The 18,057-nt window shown below is 41.8% G+C and overlaps 2 protein-coding genes across 7 annotated transcripts in view; one reads left to right on the top strand and one right to left on the bottom strand.

Moving 5' to 3' along the window:
• Nucleotides 1–500: 500 nt before the first annotated feature.
• Nucleotides 501–13,310, bottom strand: tkta (transketolase a). 6 transcript variants are annotated; one of them, XM_052076668.1, is made up of 16 exons: nucleotides 13,183–13,310; nucleotides 11,416–11,543; nucleotides 10,659–10,835; nucleotides 9,318–9,435; nucleotides 9,047–9,160; nucleotides 7,949–8,046; nucleotides 7,158–7,349; nucleotides 5,840–5,958; nucleotides 5,560–5,756; nucleotides 5,297–5,461; nucleotides 3,674–3,830; nucleotides 3,175–3,305; nucleotides 2,997–3,080; nucleotides 2,821–2,914; nucleotides 2,530–2,652; nucleotides 501–1,545 (listed from the first exon to the last, which is right to left on the bottom strand). In XM_052076668.1, the coding sequence occupies exons 3-16, from the start codon at nucleotides 10,763–10,765 to the stop codon at nucleotides 1,358–1,360; spliced, it is 1,887 nt and encodes a 628-aa protein (XP_051932628.1). In that variant the 5' UTR covers nucleotides 10,766–10,835; nucleotides 11,416–11,543; nucleotides 13,183–13,310; the 3' UTR covers nucleotides 501–1,357. The 6 variants fall into 6 exon arrangements, with proteins under 6 accessions (XP_051932628.1, XP_051932630.1, XP_051932629.1 ...); XM_052076670.1 differs by having other exon boundaries at nucleotides 11,416–11,508; nucleotides 13,183–13,300; XM_052076669.1 differs by having other exon boundaries at nucleotides 11,416–11,508; nucleotides 13,093–13,269.
• Nucleotides 13,311–13,325: 15 nt separating this feature from the next.
• The window catches only part of cacna1da (calcium channel, voltage-dependent, L type, alpha 1D subunit, a), a 65,997-nt gene continuing 61,265 nt past the window's right edge, over nucleotides 13,326–18,057 (top strand). The window contains exon 1 of the mRNA XM_052076624.1: nucleotides 13,326–13,422. The gene's annotated coding sequence lies outside the window, so the exon portion shown is untranslated. The remainder of the gene's footprint in view (nucleotides 13,423–18,057) is intronic.

Genomic DNA, 18,057 nt, shown 5'->3' with positions numbered 1-18,057 from the left:
TATTTTAGGAGAAATATTTTAAATGTCAAGCAATCCATATTGTAGCCTCACTCTTTATGGACTGAAACTATCACCCAAGTTCTTCCTTAATAAGGTAAACATTTGTTTGACTTGATTCTGTAGGTCTATGTAGGTTCTCCATCACCCAGGTCATGGCTAGCCACAAATGTTCACAGAAGAGGCATAGATAGGAGAACTACATACCTAAAATTTTCCTTTGGATCAGAGGTGATACAACCAAAAACAAGTCAATTGGTGTCAATTAAACTTTTGCGGGTTTTACTTTAGAATAAAATTGTTTATTTTAAATTCTCGTAACCTAAGTCTGTTTCACTTTCTTATTGTAATCTGCAGTGTTATTAAAATAATTCAGTTCACTTCCATGTACTTGACAATCCATTCCATCCATTCTGATGTTTACTGTTCACATACCAGGAAATGCCTGTAAAATCCATAGCCTCCTTGGCAGACAAAACAAAAAGTAACATAAACTGCAGGACTCAAATGTAGAGGGCTTTATTACATGAAAGAATGGTACGTACAAATCTTCAAGTAACAGTTCTTAGGTTCACAAGTCATACTTAATTCTAACTACACGGTCACAATCAAACTTACGCATCAGCACGAGATGCGCCCTTCACCCCACCTAATAAAGATGTCAATGGCCACGTCTTGATGTATACTGCTGGTGTGGCGGTGTGCTCCAAGTGTATATGGCTGATGTGTCGTGTGAATGCTAAGTGACATCAACAACAACAACAATGCTGAGGAGACGCAATTCAACATTTGAATTGTCTAAGGATGTGACCTGTGTTTTTAGTGAAACTTTTAACCAATCTACATTTGTTTTTTGTTTTGTTTTCCACTAAATTCTACACACGACAACTCACCCCGTTTCTTTGTGACACCATCATCATGACATCTACTTCAATACTAACCACCCACCCGATTTCAAACAGCTACATTTGGAATAATACAAAGTATATAAAAACACTGCCACCTTAATGACGTGACCGAAAAAGCATTGCAAAAACACACGGGACCATCACAACGTACTCTCGTTGAACATGTAAAAAGTGGGTAATGTTGATGGCCACAATTGGAAAAGATGGGATATGTAGTGTTTGTGTGTGGGTTCGTGTGGGTGGGTGTGTGTGTGTTTGTGTGCGTGTATGTGGCTTGATGGGTGCATTAAAGAAGAGCAAAAGTGTAACTCTACCCTGAAAAATCACAAAATTACAATTGTTTAAACACTTACGGGGATTCACAGTGAATAAAAGGAGAGAGCTGGGTGTCATGTGACTCACTCGACTGTTGATAAATTGGGTGAGAAAAAAGGTTGGGCAGGGGTGTAGATTTACTTGGCATTGGTGGAGGTGCTGAGCATTTTGCGTACAGCTTGGGCAATGGCGTCACGGTCGATGCCGTAGATCTTCAGGAGCTCTTGCGGTTTGCCGCTATGAGGTACGTGGGACACGGCCAGACGATGCAGATTGAAGCCAGTCTCGTTTACAACTGCCGAGCACACGGCTTCGCCCAGGCCACCTGCGAGACAAAAAGATATCATTTCAAAGAAAAAAAAAAGAAATGTAAGGCTGGGTAATGTTGTCAAAGTATAGCCAACAGGGCACTTTCGTGCTATTAAGAGTCCTGTTAAAAAATATGTCATTCATTTTGCTGTTTGATGAATGTATTCATTTTCATTTATTTTACATGGATGCATCCAATTAAAAAATGGCTAATTGTGTTACTGTAAAAAATACATTTACATATTGATATAATACTTCTTTTATTTCACAAAACATTTGGTTCATTAGTCATAAAATTGACAGATTTATTTTATTATTAATTAAATGTTTTGTTGCGGTAATTTGGGATTTTCTTCCCCAACACTGGTTAATTTACCTTTTGTTAAATAAAGTTTTATCTTTTTTCCCTGTCATTCAATAATGTACTTATTTATTATAAATACAACATTTAAAAAATAATAAATAACCTATTTTTTTATAAATACATAACAAAAACATTTTGAATGTATGCTTTTCATTGGCCATCGACCGACAATACTTTCAAAATGTAAGTGTGGTCGAGTTGGCTTGCATGGAAAATGAACATACCAGCTCTTCTTGAGCTGGTATGTATTGTCCAGTCAAGTGTGCACCATCACCCATCCCCGCTGCCTTGGCGGACAGAGGGCATGGCTGCCTGTGTTATCTAGGTCACAAAGTACCCCACAGGCACATGCTCAGCTAAGGCAACGTGACAGCGCACTGCCTCGTTGACTTCCACATTTCGCAAACGCTCCATTATACCTCATCTGCAAGGAGGGCGTGCCAGCCAATAAGCAAATTCCACCGCACTGTGTCCTTTTTCCTCCAAGCCAATGGAAACGTGCCACCGCAACACACATGATGATGCGGTGCAACGCGAAGGCGCCCCAGCTGCACGGATGCAACTCGGCCGCCATGCTTTTTGCTGAAAGCCTAGTCGCTGTCATGCAATATGCAGAAGCTAAGAAACATTACCTACCTTCATAGTAATGGTCCTCCACGGTAAGGATTCGTCCCCTGGTGGCACGCGTGTGGTCCGTGATGGTCTTGACGTCAAGAGGTTTGATTGTGAACGGGTCAATAACCCGCACATGTATCCTCTCTGCAACATCAAGGACGGAGATGAAACATTTTTTGGGGTTTTATGTTGCCGGTTTTTAGACTCACAGAGGTCAGATGTGAATCTAGCGCACACAATGTTAGTTACATTTGAATAGGAACAAATATCTGCATAGTAATGCTCAGTTCTCCTTGAGTACGTCAGAAGTACCTTTCTTTAGGTGTTCAGCTGCTGCTAGAGCCTCATGCAGAGTCACTCCAGCAGCCACCACAGTCACCTGATCCTCTTTGTTCTGGTACACCACCTGGCAAAAAGGGAGCGTGCACGAATGATTTTGCAGTAAACCCACAAAGCAGGCACATCAGTGTCAGTAGAGAAATTCCTACCTTAGCCTGTCCAACATGGAAATCTTCATTGCTGTTGTAGATGACGGCACTGTCCTGGCGGCTGGTTCGAATATAGCAAACACCCTGCAGGAAGCAACACAGCGGGACAGCCCAATAAATGTACGTTTCCCCTTGAAAAAGACCCACCCAATTTTCATATGGAGCACACTCGTTTTACCCTTGTGGATGCAGCCAGTTCCACAGCCTTCTCTGTTGACACTCCATCACTCGGATAAAAGATGGTTGTCCTAGGAAGTGCCCTGAACATGGCCATGTCCTCCAATCCCATCAAGGAGGGCCCCTCCTCTCCTGCAATATAAACATTTAACTCTATGGTAATTGTTTAAATTTGGCAGGCGATGTTCACGAGTCATAATCTGGGCAGGTGAGAAGATGCATGCAGGGGACATGCATGAAATGTACCTGCGCAAAGAGAGGAACACATGGTTCCTCACAGACGGCTTCCAGGGCAGACAGGACGGAAGGAAGAGGGGAGGAGTGAGGACTATTGGAGTGTTGGTGAGGAAAAGATTAGAGGACAAAGGAGAAAAGTACAAGAACTGTACTCACACACGCAAAAAAAAAAAAAATCAACAACAGGGGTCGGGTGCCCAATGTGAGGAAAATAAAGGCTCACAAGGTTTCATTTCTTTGGGAGGATGGTAGTTCTTACTAACCGGTGGACAGGCCACAGTGGGAGCCACACAGATTGATGCTGCTATCTAATACGGCTGCCATGCGGAGCTGGTCGTAGGCACGTGTGAAAAAAGACGCCAGGGTGCTGGCAAACACTACGTTTCTCTCACGAGCGGCACATCCCATGGCAACACTGACCTGGAAAAGGAAATGACGTTTCTTAGCACCATACCAACAACTGATAGCGATATGGAATGATACGTGTCATATGGGTACACTTGGTGATCAGTTCTTTGAATAGACATACTGTATTCACTCAATATTTCGTTTCAATCGAAACATTTACACTTAACATATAACTATTCATCATATTTCCAAGTGTACAAATGTTATGGCAAATCTATAAAAATGTGTATTAGTCAACCCGTTATGAGGAGCTTTTACATATTAATATTTAAAATATATCATTTGATTAGCTTTTAAGCTACCCAGGCAAAGTCTAATATGTATTAACGTATACATTTGGGGACAGGTGTTAAAAAATATACTTACGTTACACAATTATACAATACTGTCAGCTGATGTAATGGTGAGTTTTTACCGACAGCATTAATCAGATACAATTTTTATTGGTGACAATTTAATGCTTAGTACCACTCTTTACAACTGTCTTATTGGATCTGCCCCTCGACTTTCCATCGGGGATAAGGCTCCACCCTCTTCACTAATTAATATTTCACTTGCTGTGAGTGCTTAACGTCATCACAAAATGTCTGACCTAGATTGGAGTCGTCTGCAGTCGGCGATACCACAGCACCGCCATTTTAAGAGCCGTTCCTCCCATGTGATCAATCGCACAGTAATATTAATAAGCTCATAATGACACAGGCCGAGGAAGACTATGATCACCGGTGTTGCAAACAGTGACCATAATAAAGCAAATGGGTCATGTCTTTACCCATCCTTACTAAATAGGCTGGCAACTCATGTATAATTTACGACCACATATGACCAGCTGTCAAATATGTAATTAGAGATTATTCACACAATGCCACTCATTCACAAAAGAGGAATAAAAAAACAGAACAGCACGCTTTCTCCAAGCCACTCCACAGTACACAATAAATACCAACAATGAAATATGCACAACAAAATACAATGAGTGGGTCCAAATATTTCAGTGACAAATGAAATTAATTAAAAACAAGAATCTGTGTCGGGCGGCCCGGTAGTCCAGTGGTTAGCACGTCGGCTTCACAGTGCGGAGGTACCGGGTTCGATTCCAGCTCCGGCCTCCCTGTGTGGAGTTTGCATGTTCTCCCCGGGCCTGCGTGGGTTTTCTCCGGGTGCTCCGGTTTCCTCCCACATTCCAAAAACATGCGTGGCAGGCTGATTGCACACTCTAAATTGTCCCTAGGTGTGAGTGTGAGTGCGAATGGTTGTTCGTTTCTGTGTGCCCTGCGATTGGCTGGCAACCGATTCAGGGTGTCCCCCGCCTACTGCCCGAAGACAGCTGGGATAGGCTCCAGCACCCCCCGCGACCCTAGTGAGGATCAAGCGGCTCGGAAGATGAATGAATGAATGAAAAGAATCTGTGTCTTAACATACACTGGTTTTTGCGGACCGAATCAATCTTAAGAGCGAAGGTTCCTGCGACATCCTACCATATTCTGCTGGGCAACATAGCACTCCACAAAGCGATTGGGATGCTCATTCTTGAAGATCTCTGAGTAGGTGAGGTTGTTTGTGTCTCCATCAAGAGCCACGACGCGCTCGTTGTAGCGGCCTAACTTGGCAATCGCCATCCCATAGGCCTTACGTGTGGAAATCTGTGACAAAAATTCAGTACATGCCAGTATTACAGGTATCTGCCATTGCCTCTGTGGTCACGGAAGATTGTGTGAAATGCTGTGCACGGGCGCACAACCTTTTCTCCAGGCTTGTAAGCGGGTGCGCTGGCCATACGGATGTTCCTCAGGCTCACCGGAGGAGCGTCTTCGACGGGACTGGGGGGGTACAGGTGCTTGCTGGTGCTCATAATCCGACTCTGGAGATCCTTCATGACCATCTCGGCCATGTCTTTAGAAAGGCTTTTGGAGTGCCAGCCCATCTTATCCTCTGCAGCTTAAAACACAACCAAACACACATAACTACATTTGACGGTACAGACGAAGGATTATTTTATATTTTCCGTGACAGGTAATTACCTGGAATGCCTTTGCCCTTGACGGTTTTGGCAAGGATAGCGGTGGGCTGATGGCGTGGCTGGCTCAGAGCCTTGCACAGCTCTTCCACACTGTGTCCATCCACAATGATGGCATGCCAGCTGCATACACGTTGCACACGCAAACAACACTTCAAAAGATGAATTTGGGTATCCAAAACACCAAGGCACACATGCATGTGTGAAAAACTACAGTGTGACTTGGTATAACACAAACGTTCGTCAAAGCCCAAAAAATCATAATTTTGATCTGCCGCGAAAAAACTTTTCTGAAAACCGAAGGAAAATGCTGTATCATACAATGTTAACAAAACATTTTTTTTTTGCATAGCTTTACATTTAACCGAAATATAAAGAGGTCATCCCTGGATCACGCATCATCCCATAACAATCATTTCTGTACAATGGTTCCATCGTTTTTTGCATGATTGTTAGAAGAATCTATGAGCAAAATTGGATCATGTTTAAAGTTTCGGTTAATTTGGGCATGTCTGGACATGCTCAGCACAGAGGTGTCGGCCGTTTGGTCGGAGGGCCTTTTTCTTGAGTAATCACGTCAAAGCAAGGGGGGGCGAAGGCTAGATTCAATCACAGAGTGGGAATAAACAAATTGGGAACAAAGAGTTGTTGAATACCAAAAGACAGTTTGGGAACAGCTGTCGCGCCCAGGTGGACATTAGTCATCAGCCAAGTCTGTGACTTGTGTATTCGGGTAGATCAGATCACTACCGAGGGGCTGGAACGGGGGGCGCGGTATGCTAATCTCTGGGGCAGGGTCTTTCTTGTATTTTGCAATAAAAGTTCGAACCGGCGGAGAGGGAGCCGAGTGTGATCACGGAGCAACAACCGTCGTTCGCTCTCAGAGGTCCGCTCCCGCCGATATTGAAGACAATTTTCCTGTGTGCCGAGTCGTTTCTTTAACTTTGTCCGAGAAAATCTCTGACAATGATGCTGCTAACTAATAAGCAAAAATGGATCGCAAACGGACTCTTCTGTTCTGAAGATGTTTTGCCTCTCATGTGAGCAGGCTTCAAATAGGTTCTTTATATTGAATTAAAATAATGATATTCCAGTGTAGTATACTTTGTTTTGTTTTTTTTGGCAAAGATTACTGTCTTGGGGTAACCACACACTGCAGCTCAACTGCCATATAGTGAGGGGTGAGACTTGATTGATCGATGACGGTTCCTCATGTAAAACTGGTTTTATATCAAGTATATACCATATCAAGTCAAGTATATGGTCTACATATACTTGACAGTTCATCGCACGCAGAGTTGATCAGGCCCGTACTGTATTACCCGAAAGCTTCGCAGCGTCTCTGGTATTTCTCTGCATGATGCTGCAGAGGCGCAGAGTCACTTTGGCTCAGGCGATTGATGTCCATGATCGCCACCAGGTTGTCAAGCTGGTAGTAAGAAGCAAACGACATGGCTTCCCATACGGAGCCCTCTGACATTTCACCATCCCCCAACAAGCAGTAAACACGGTAGCTGCAAATGGAGAAGGGTTATGCCATTAGTGCGCCTGCGCTTGAGTGCACACAGCATGAAAATGCTAACTGACACTTCTCCGGTTAGATTGATTCCTGGTTTGACAGCTCACTTGCTAAGCATGGCATGAAAGAAGTTTCCCGGGGCTTCTGAAGGTGTGGCTGTTGAATTTCACACCTGTACCTCCAACTTGCCTTCTGTTTTTCTCAAATATTAACGGCTACATAATTTGGACAGCTATAGTTGCATGCAGCTACAAAAGAAAAACGAGTAATGACTTAGGTTTGCAATAGAAATTACAATAATCAACTCGGTCTATAATCAAGCACAAGGTCTGGATTTTTTTCAAAGAGGAAATCTGCTCGGAAAAAACGAGAGATACGACTGCTGGGCCTGTGATTATTAGAGCAGAAAAATCAGGAGAGCAGAGCATGTAGCCGCAGCGCACATCCATTTTGTGGACAATCCTAAAATTGCTCCTAGGAAGCTATGAAATAAACCCCGTGAAAGCATTTAGGTATCTACAACTACTATATGTATAAAAATCTGTAGATTTGGACCATTTGTGAAAATATTAGTTCATGCTTGTGAGGGATTACCTGGCTTTGTCAAAGTATTTCCCTGTGTACGCTATTCCACAGGCCACTCCGAGCCCCTGTCCCAAATAGCCAGTGGTTACGTCCACAAATTGCTGTTTCTGAAATGCAACATCACATAGATATGGTGGATATAAAAAGTCTACACACGCATGCTCAAATGCCAAGTTTTTGTGATCGAAAAAAAATTGATCAAAATAAAAACTCAATTCATTTCAAAGATTTTTGGTAATCTTTTCAGAGATTTAAAACTAAACTGAAATAATGTGGTTGTATAAGTGTAAAATTTCCTCCAGGATTCTGCTGGAAAGCAAACGAAATGTCAGGAAAAGCCAACTGGAACATCTGAACATTATTTGGGTTTAGTCAGAGGCACTTTAATGGTCGTAGGTGTTTGCTGACTCTAATTTAATATAAATTTCATTCATTCATTCATCTTCCGAGCCGCTTGATCCTCACAAGGGTCGCGGGGGGTGCTGGAGCCTATCCCAGCTGTCTTCGGGCAGTAGGCGGGGGACACCCTGAATCGGTTGCCAGCCAATCGCAGGGCACACAGAAACGAACAACCATTCCACTCACACTCACACCTAGGGACAATTTAGAGTGTTCAATCAGCCTGCCACGCATGTTTTTGGAATGTGGGAGGAAACCGGAGCACCCGCAGAAAACCCACGCAGGCCCGGGGAGAACATGCAAACTCCACACAGGGAGGCCGGAGCTGGAATCGAACCCGGTACCTCTGCACTGTGAAGCCGACGTGCTAACCACTGGACTACCGGGCCGCCCTTAATATAAATTTGATTCGTGAATTCTGAACACAGTCAGATCCCAGTTATGAGATAGTGTGCACGCTTGTGCAACCACATTGAGTTTATTTGAAGTTTATTTTAACTTCCCGTTGTAATTTTTTTCTTTTTTTTTTGTAATTCAATTGAGTTGTACAAGTTCTAGTTGCATTCATATTAGGAAAAATGTGTTTGAAATATTTTTCTTGGTCACATTTTTTTATATCACAAAAAAATGCCATTTCTATATCAGACTGTATGTCAACTATATAATCAGCTGATTGGCTGATTTCCACAGCATCTGATGTCTCCTTACAGGGACGAGGTGGCCCTCCAGTGAAGAGTCAACCTGGCACATGTTGAGCAACTCACTCTCCTTCAGGAAGCCTGTCTCAACCCACATGGAGTACAAGGCTGGTGCAGATTGAGCCTAGCATAGAGAAAATTAGGAAATCAGTATTTAACTCATTCACTCCCAAAGACGTTTTTAAACGTCTTTTCAGACATGGTCTAGAATTGGCTGGTACTGAATGAGTTTAATCGTAATTGGAAATACACGTTTCACAAATAGACAGAAAGGCTCACACCTTGGACATAAGGAAGCGATCGCTGTGGAAGTTCCGTGGATCCTCAGGGCGGTACTTCATGGTATGGAAGAAAAGCACAGACATGATTTCTGCCACACTGCAGCATGACGTAGGGTGTCTGGGGGAGAAAGGAAGGGAGAGAGTGCTTTTATCCAGATGTCACGAGTGCAGCAGCACGCGATGGACTTGTCACAAATCATACCATGATGCTCACACACAAGAAATTCATCAGGTCCACATGAAAACAAGGAAAAAGTGGTACTATACAGTAACCGGCATATCAATCGGGTAAGGGCTATAACTAGAGGGTATGTTCATATTTATTTAAAATTTAAAAAAAAAAATAGATTTTTACAGTAAAACCCAGTAGTAATTATTCATTCGGTGATCTCATTTGCAGAGTGAGGAAATAAATACACATAAAACTAGAATTCAAAGACAATTATGGAGTAGACACTAAACAGACCAACAGCTGAATGAACACAAAGAACACCGTCAAGCCTTATGGTGTCTTAAGGCGTGTACTTCACCGTATGTCTGCCATACTATTGACATGCATAATGTATGTCTATTCATAGTAAAATAAAAATAAAAATAAAAAATCTGCTTTTGAGTATTCTGTTGCTAGTATATCAACTTGATAGAAGACGGGCCTAAACTGTAGATAGCGGGTAGACTATTTATGGTCAAGTAAAGCAGCTTTGTTCAGTTGATTTTCTTTGTTAGGCATTACCCTTCGTTCTTTGCAATAAAAAGTCAGGAGTCTTCATTTTTTTCCTCCGAGAATTTCATTCATGCCATGTAAAACATTTTGTGGCGTCTATCATTAAATGAAATATGGTATTTTCATAGTTTCGAGCATCTTTTAAAATGACTATTTCCAAAAATATCCCACAAGTGAGGTGTAACAAATAAAATAGAATACAATAAATATTACGCGTTTACTCCTAACCATTCTGTCAATGCATTTCGGCAGCAATGCTTTGTATTCACGCATGTGCAAAACTACAAAAGAAGGTGTAAAGGATTCATAAAGCAGGATTAGACTGTTGCAAATGCTATGCTGTGTATTTTTTTCTCAATATATATATATATATATATTTTTTTTTTTTTTACTGATCTTAGAATACAAGACAACACTTTGAGATGGGAAAATGTCGGACGAGCAGAACAAAGGCAGGACATGGTCTTTTTCAGGCCCTTCACTTCGAGTATGCCTTGGCATGCACAGCGTTCATATGCTGTACATACAGGTGCATGAGAATGACAGCTGCCTGTGCAGAACTAACATGTTCGCAAAAATTTTGCTAGTACAGTGTAGAAGCACAGCAGTCCACTCACCCGGTGCCTGCTGCGGTCGTCGCCTTGATGGAGTTGATCCTGAGGCGATTGGCGATGTTCCTCAACGCCTGCACTGTCTGTTGGTCAGGTTTGTGGTAATCCTCCATGAAGGCAAAATGTCGAGCTCCAACAGTCCTTCGTTTGTAAAAGTGTGAGGGTGGGCGCGGGTGACTGAACCTAAAAGTAGTGCAAGAGATGGCGTTAGGGATTGACAGAAAGACAATGAAGTAGAGTCTGGATTGATCCTATCAGGTATGCAGATGCATAGATGTGCAAGAACACACTACACACACACACACACACTAGCAAAAAAATCACACACACGAACACACACGCATCATTAGGCGCAGAGGAGGAGCAATGGAGTGACGTACGATGCTAAAATTGCATTGCACTAATTTCATTGGGTAGGGAGGAAAAGGGTGACAGAGGTGTGTCACAGCCGTTGCGTGTGTATGTGCAAAAAAGTGGGGAGGAGGAGGGACTGAACATTGCGATCCTAATTCACTTTGGCGTTTCTGTCAAAACGGATAACTCAAATGTGGTGTCTTATCGTCTTTTGTTATTTAATCCCATCGAAATGCTGCTTTTATTTTACTGTACAGTATACTCATCTGTACATATTTTTAAACAATTTCATTCAACAAAAATGTGAACTCGGTTGACAAGAGAGGAGGAAGATTTCTCCTCAAAAGGGAAACCTTACTGCTTTAGAATTCAGAAGAACATTATCACTCATTTCCAATCTCTTTCTCACCCTTATATTCTCCTCCGCCCAACATCATGATGCTCAGTGATGCTGATGACACGCTGCAGTGATGACAACACGGTGTTCTTTTCTCAGATGTATCTTGGAGACACATTTTAAGGACCACCAGAAGACACCTATTAAAAATAATTATGAAACATTTGTGTTTCTGATTGAGCAAAACGCAGCCAAGAAAGTGTAAAAACCACACCAACATAATTCGCAATAGCTACAACAGCTTTGTCTTTTGTCGCGTGAGAGCTCAATACAAATGCCTAAGCCACATACTAATCCCTAGGCATGAGTGCATGAGCACTGATGCATGGTTGTCATGCAATCTTTGCGTGTAACGTGCATCTGCACTAGATTAACTGTGCTGGCCTGCCATCAAGAGGATAAACCTTGATCGTGCACACGTCCTCAGCTTTTGCATCTGCTATACAGGCAAGAAGAAATATGGATTAAATAATTACAGATAAATATTTAGAAATGCTGTTATGATTATGGTTTTATACAACATAATAGATAAAGGTGTGCAAAAAAAAAACCTCGATTCACTCAACTATCGGGATTTTATTTGCCGGGATTCAATAAATCAATGTCAAAGTTCAGAATCGATATTCATGATTTTCAAAAAGCAAAAGTGAAGCTTCCACATTGCTCCAGCAGATGACAGCGTGGAGAATGTATTGTTTCAGAAAAATACCAATACACTGTACCCGTGATTTAAATCTCATCGTTACATGTACAAGTATAAAAGTAAATGAATCGTCCCACCCCTAATAATAGAGCAATATGTTCATATTCATATTCAACTTTTGAATTTTTTTTAAAAGAGATTTTCAGAGGTTAAAAGGAATTGCGGCCATTACAGGAGGAGCTCATTGGTGCTGATTAACAGTGGTGGTAATTAAATAAGTAAAAATACTTTTTTACTGTACTTAGGTTGATCTGCACATAACCAGAGTATTCATTTTCTAAAAACATAAATTTCCCCCTTGACATTTGAAAACAGGTATCTGTACGTTATACACTTAGTTTTGCCAAAATAAGCCCTTTACTAATTTTAACCTCTGAAAATGACAACACGATTTAACCCCCCCCCCCCCCCCCCCAAAAAAAAAAAAACCCAAAAAAAACACGATGGCGATCTTAATTGACTGATTGAGTGAGACCTTGGGGATTTGGGATTTCTAACATTCTAACACACCCCTTGCACTACTATGGAATTGATGTGGATTGAATATGGATTGGATATTATGACGAATACCATTCCATATACTGTCAATTGCATTTTCATTTCATTTATATGGCTAATGAACTTCCGCAGTCATTGGTAAATGTATGCATGCTTTCAACACCAAGTGGCACTGTTTCCTAATTAATACCCCCCTCAAAAAACGATTTCATCGCACACTGTAGTAGTTGTATACCCCCCCCACCCCCACACACATACATATATAATATAAAATGTCGAATGTTTTCGGCAATAGATACTTTTGTATTTTAATTTTTATTTTTGGACATGTATGTATGATCTAAAATACTATATATTTATTATATAAAAATTGCACAAATTAGATTGATGCTAAGTGGACGGCAGATTTACTGAATATCAGTTTGATTGTATTAATAGCGTGATTTCGGAGTTATTTGAAAGTATGTGTGACGTGTTTTCTATCCAACCCTCTCCTGGCCTTAGCTCATTTTCCTCTCCTCTTTCCGTCCATTTTATCATTGTTCCGGTTTGCTGAGGTCGCATCGCGAAGCAGCCACCTGCGAGCTCGACGCTGGGGCCATGTCATCTCTTCAACCCGTCCGCCCACTGCTCGGGCGCTCCCAACGACAGTGTCCTTCTCCCAGTTTCCTAGAACTCCTCTGGGGTCCTTGCTGCTGTCATGAAAGCTTTGCCTCACAGTGGCCCACAGGTGCCAGCCAATAGAAGCCACCGGAGGTGACGCCACGTGGCCATTTGTAGCCAATCGTGGAGCCTCGCAGCCGCACACTTCCTGGAGGGTAAGTACATCCAAAGAGCATGAGCGTTTCTATTTTTAATCTCTGGCAGAAAAAGAAGAGCGGAGCAGCCACTTTTGATACAATATCTTAATATATCTCTGATAAAATAATAAGATTAAAAAGAAACTCTGACAGCTGATTGTGGCCACATACAAATGCTTCGGATGGAGGGGTGTGAAAAAACCTTTGGAGGTGCACACAATTGAAAATAGGATTTTTTTTGTGTGTGTGTGGAAACATTATAACGGTAACGTGTGCACAACATGCTTATTTGAGGCTATTAAATATAAATTTGTATAGACAATCGGATAGGCAAATGGAGAGCCCGAGATTCACACACTCGCCAAGTCAAAGGCTTTTCATTTGACTGAGGCACATTTGACATCTAATTGCTTCAAGAAATGGTCCCATTGCTCGTACAGTTTAAGTTACATCAGATAGCTCAATTAATTCCTAAGGCCACGGGCAGATTTGATTGACATGGCAGCAGGAGCTGAAATTTGAAAAACAACAAATCATGCAACATCCACATACATAAACTAAAAGCAGTGTAGCTAAGAGAAACACTAGGAAATGAAGATAGTAGACTACTGGGAATAAATTATTACAATTCTATGAAACCAATATTAGAATTCAGATTGTGAATGTAGGTCAGTCCTAACTGTTTAGGCCTCAGAGAAGGCCTTGCCATCCCTGACTGGTAAAATCCCCCACACAAATGCATGTGTTTCTTGAATGCCAGTTGGTCCTTCAGGCCTCAGCCAACTACACGTGCTCTTATCACTCCATTTCCCTTCAATCGCTCTGTAGTCCCCATGATGACATAGCACTTGCCCTTCAATCGGAGAGCTATCTGTCACTCAAAGGGCCGACCAGCTTGATAGTGCATAGGGGACTTAGGATGAAATAATCATCAGAGCTCTCTAGCACTTGACCATTCACTGATGGATTGGATGATTGGGGTCTTCGTTAGGTTGAGGGCACACGTGAGATGGGAGGAGTGAAGAGAAATATGGAGATATAATTTAAAGTGAAAATGTTTTCAAGACGGCGGCACGGTGATTGAGTGGTTAGCGTGTCGACCTCACAGTGCAGAGGTACCGGGTTCAATTCCAGCTCCGGACTTCCTGTGTGGAGTTTGCATGTTCTCCCCGTGCCTGCGTGGGTTGTCTTGGGGTACTCACGTTTCCCCCCACATTCCAAAAACATGCATGTCAGGCTGATCAGACACTCCATATTGTCCCAAGGTATGAGTGTGAGCGCGGATGGTTGTTCGTCTGTGTGTGCTCTGCGATTGGCCTGTGTCCCCGCCTACTGCCCGAAGACAGCTGGGATAGGCTCCAGCACACCTCACAAGCCAATCCTGGGGCACACAGAGACATATAATCGAACTCACAACCTCTGCATTCTTTTCTATTTTCTATTTAATAGAATGCAAAGATCTAAATATTTTGTGCATCATTATCCAGTTCAGTGGACATTCTGCAGCAATATAATACAGAAAAAATGCACATAAATTTGATGATGAAACACCCTCCCAACCAAGCTGCAATAATATTATTTATTTTTCAGAGAGGATAAAGAATGTATTCCTGCTTGCCCTGTCTGTATGTGTTGCTACAGCTTGTGTTCATAGCTAAGTTGTTTAAAGGTTTATTATTACGGCACTCGACACGCGCTCCATATGTTGAAATTAATGAAAAAATTAAAAAAAAGTTCTCCCCGGGCCTGCGTGGGTTTTCTCCGGGTGCTCCGGTTTCCTCCCACATTCCAAAAATATGCATGGCAGGCTGATTGAACACTCTAAATTGTCCCTAGGTCTGAGTGTGAGCGTGGATGGTTGTTCGTCTCTGTGTGCCCTGCGATTGGCTGGCAACCGATTCAGGGTGTCCCCCGCCTACTGCCCGGAGACAGCTGGGATAGGCTCCAGCACCCCCCGCGACCCTAGTGAGGATCAAGCGGTTAGGAAGATGAATGAATGAATGAATAAACAAAAATGATGCATTTTTGAAAAAAACAACAACAAACCTACTCAAAAAACGAGTTAAAGCTAACAAAATAAAAAAATTAAAACTCCAGTGAAATAAAAAGTAATTCAGTTTGTGGGGGTTAATAATTGATACTTGCCTTAAAAATATATTGCCTCTCTCTCTAAATCCCTGATTTCCCCCTCTTGCCTGGGAGTCTGGTATATAGGCCTATCCCTCGCGATGGTTCACTGTTACACCGATTTGGATTCCTTTGGAACAAAAGGGGGTGGCGACAAATGTAGAGGAAGAATGAGGCAGAGGAGAGAAGATAGTGCGCACACCGATGACGGCCGAGAGTGTGCTCTGAGCTCAGCAGCAAAGTTGATGATGCACTGGGAGAACAGCTGCGCTGCAGGGCTTTCAGGCTCCATCACTACTGCTTTCCTTCAAGCTGCTCCGCCAACACATATGCACACAAACACACACACACACACACACACACACACACACACACACACACACACACACACACACACACACGCACACACATACACACGTGCATGACAACTGATTGTCGCTTCAGTGCGCAGGAATGTGCTGCAATGTAGCCAGGTTTTATATACACAGCAGTCACAGCGAGTTTGGTTTTTTTTAAGCAAGTTGTATTTGGAGTGTAGTGTGCGAGTGTTTCGAGAAATTTTGCATGAGATTAAAAGGGAATAATACCTACAAAATGGGTCACGTGTGGAACCTCGTATGGATTTGTTGTTGCGGAAAGGTCAAAGAGTGAGGCATAAATGCTTTTCACAGAGCGACAGAGAACCATAGAGAGCAACTGTTCACTGAGAAATGCCTCTGTAAACTCAATTTATTGTACATTCTTATTGAGCCAACACACTGTAATTATTTTTATATGCTCACCAAACACAACCAAGAAATAGTCTCATGCAGTGACTGCCAAACACTGTGCTATGACACTTTAGAGTGCAGTTTTTGATGATCAGCTTCACTTATTTAAGCAAATAATATATCTTTCTTCATCTATCTATGCTAGCAATGTTTAGGGACAAGGAAAATAATTTAAAAAAATAAATTTGGTTTAATTAATTAATTCTTGGCCTATTTATTTATTTATTTATTTCAACAACAGAAGGTACATTAAACTCATAGCCACCTGTTGCTCGTCACAACAGAATAATTCATGACCAGTATATCAATTATTAGTCGAACTGAACTGGTCCAAAAGTCACAATGATCAATTGCATGATCTTTTGCATGCAAATTGATCATCTTCATTTTCGTATACATACAGTATGTTACTGTAGACATTTTTACTTGTTGGTGTGCTGTGAGATTTTTATCATGATAAAAAAAAACATACATACATATAGGTACCTTGGTGCAATGAAGGTTGGGAAACACCGGTTCACTGTATCTTAATATGTCACACTTACACAGTCATTGCATATCCTGTGTGTTAACATATTTTGTTCGAGACGCAGATTAAATGAGGTGTACAGGGCACCACCGCTGTCCCCGGGGGCCACTGCGCCCTCTGTCTGTGTTTTTACTGCCTTTTAAGTCAAAATAACTGCATTGCGTTGTAATACTCTGGACTACAGATGGACTTTGAGAGCGTCTTCAGGGGAAGGGATGAACGCCGTTTTTTTTTGTTTTAAGATTTTGGTAAATTTTCATCATTCTTACTAGTGTCAAATTAATCAGAAAAGAGAAAACAGGACTGCAAGCAAGAACGATGATGGTTTTTGTGTGTGCTTGTTTTATAGTGGTAAACATGTTCGCGGTGGAGGGGGGGGGGGAGTGAAAAGAATGTTTATTTATTATTACAACAAATGCTTGTTTTTACGGCTTAATACCGGTCAGTCAAAAGACGTCATTTCATCAAACCGGTTGCGGACCACTCACTTAAAACATTGCCTAGAAAGTTCATGGAGATCTTTTAGTGATGGCAGTAACCCTAGAACGGATTGTTCCTATTTGCATTATTTCCAACGGAACAAATTTCCCTGGCACAGATTGTGTTTGACCTAAAATGCAACTCTCAATTTATTATCCTGAATGCCAAGATCCATGGGGGAAAAAAGTGTCTTCTTTTCTTGAGCTTCTTTAGCAAACACTTCCATATTATACTACACACTACCACCTGCAGTACATGACCAGAAAGGAGAATTCCACACCACTATTTGATTCTATTACTATTTACAACATCTATTTTGTTTGTTACATACAGTGTAACATTAGCTGCTCGCAGGGAGAAAGCTGCCACATGTTATTTTTTTAGTCTGTACACCATTTTAGGACCTTGTTGCTACGTTGTCTCTCATGTCAACCTGTATAAATCACACTGTCACTCTTTTTATAGGAATGTTTTGCTTTGTACCTTCTTCAGAGCCAGTCATTTACAGTAATCTGTTCAATGAAAATAACCCAATGTAGATTAATCATAGTTCATGAATTAGCTTGTTTCAAAAAGAGCAAAAACAACCACATTGTATTCTTTACACACACACAAAAAACACTGCACACACAGATAAATAATTCAAGAAGGTTCAAGAAGAAGAGACCGTTACCCTGAACAGGCTAGTTGATACCTCTGCATCGCAATTGTCGAGGGGTTGTTTTCCTCAACTTTCTCAGAGTCCCT

Source organism: Hippocampus zosterae, chromosome 9, assembly GCF_025434085.1.
Source record: "Hippocampus zosterae strain Florida chromosome 9, ASM2543408v3, whole genome shotgun sequence".
NCBI classification, from domain to species: Eukaryota; Metazoa; Chordata; class Actinopteri; order Syngnathiformes; family Syngnathidae; genus Hippocampus; species Hippocampus zosterae.
This window is presented reverse-complemented; position numbering and strand designations above follow the sequence as displayed.

Excerpts from the sequence above, each read along its gene's own strand:
- tkta (XM_052076668.1), bottom strand. The coding sequence starts at position 10,765 with ATGGAGGATTACCACAAACCTGACCAACAGACAGTGCAGGCGTTGAGG. Across the intron at positions 3,306-3,673 it reads CCACTGTGGCCTGTCCACCG|GAGAGGAGGGGCCCTCCTTG; the intron begins GTTAGTAAGAAC and ends TTTATATTGCAG. Across the intron at positions 2,653-2,820 it reads AGCTGAACACCTAAAGAAAG|AGAGGATACATGTGCGGGTT; the intron begins GTACTTCTGACG and ends TTGATGTTGCAG.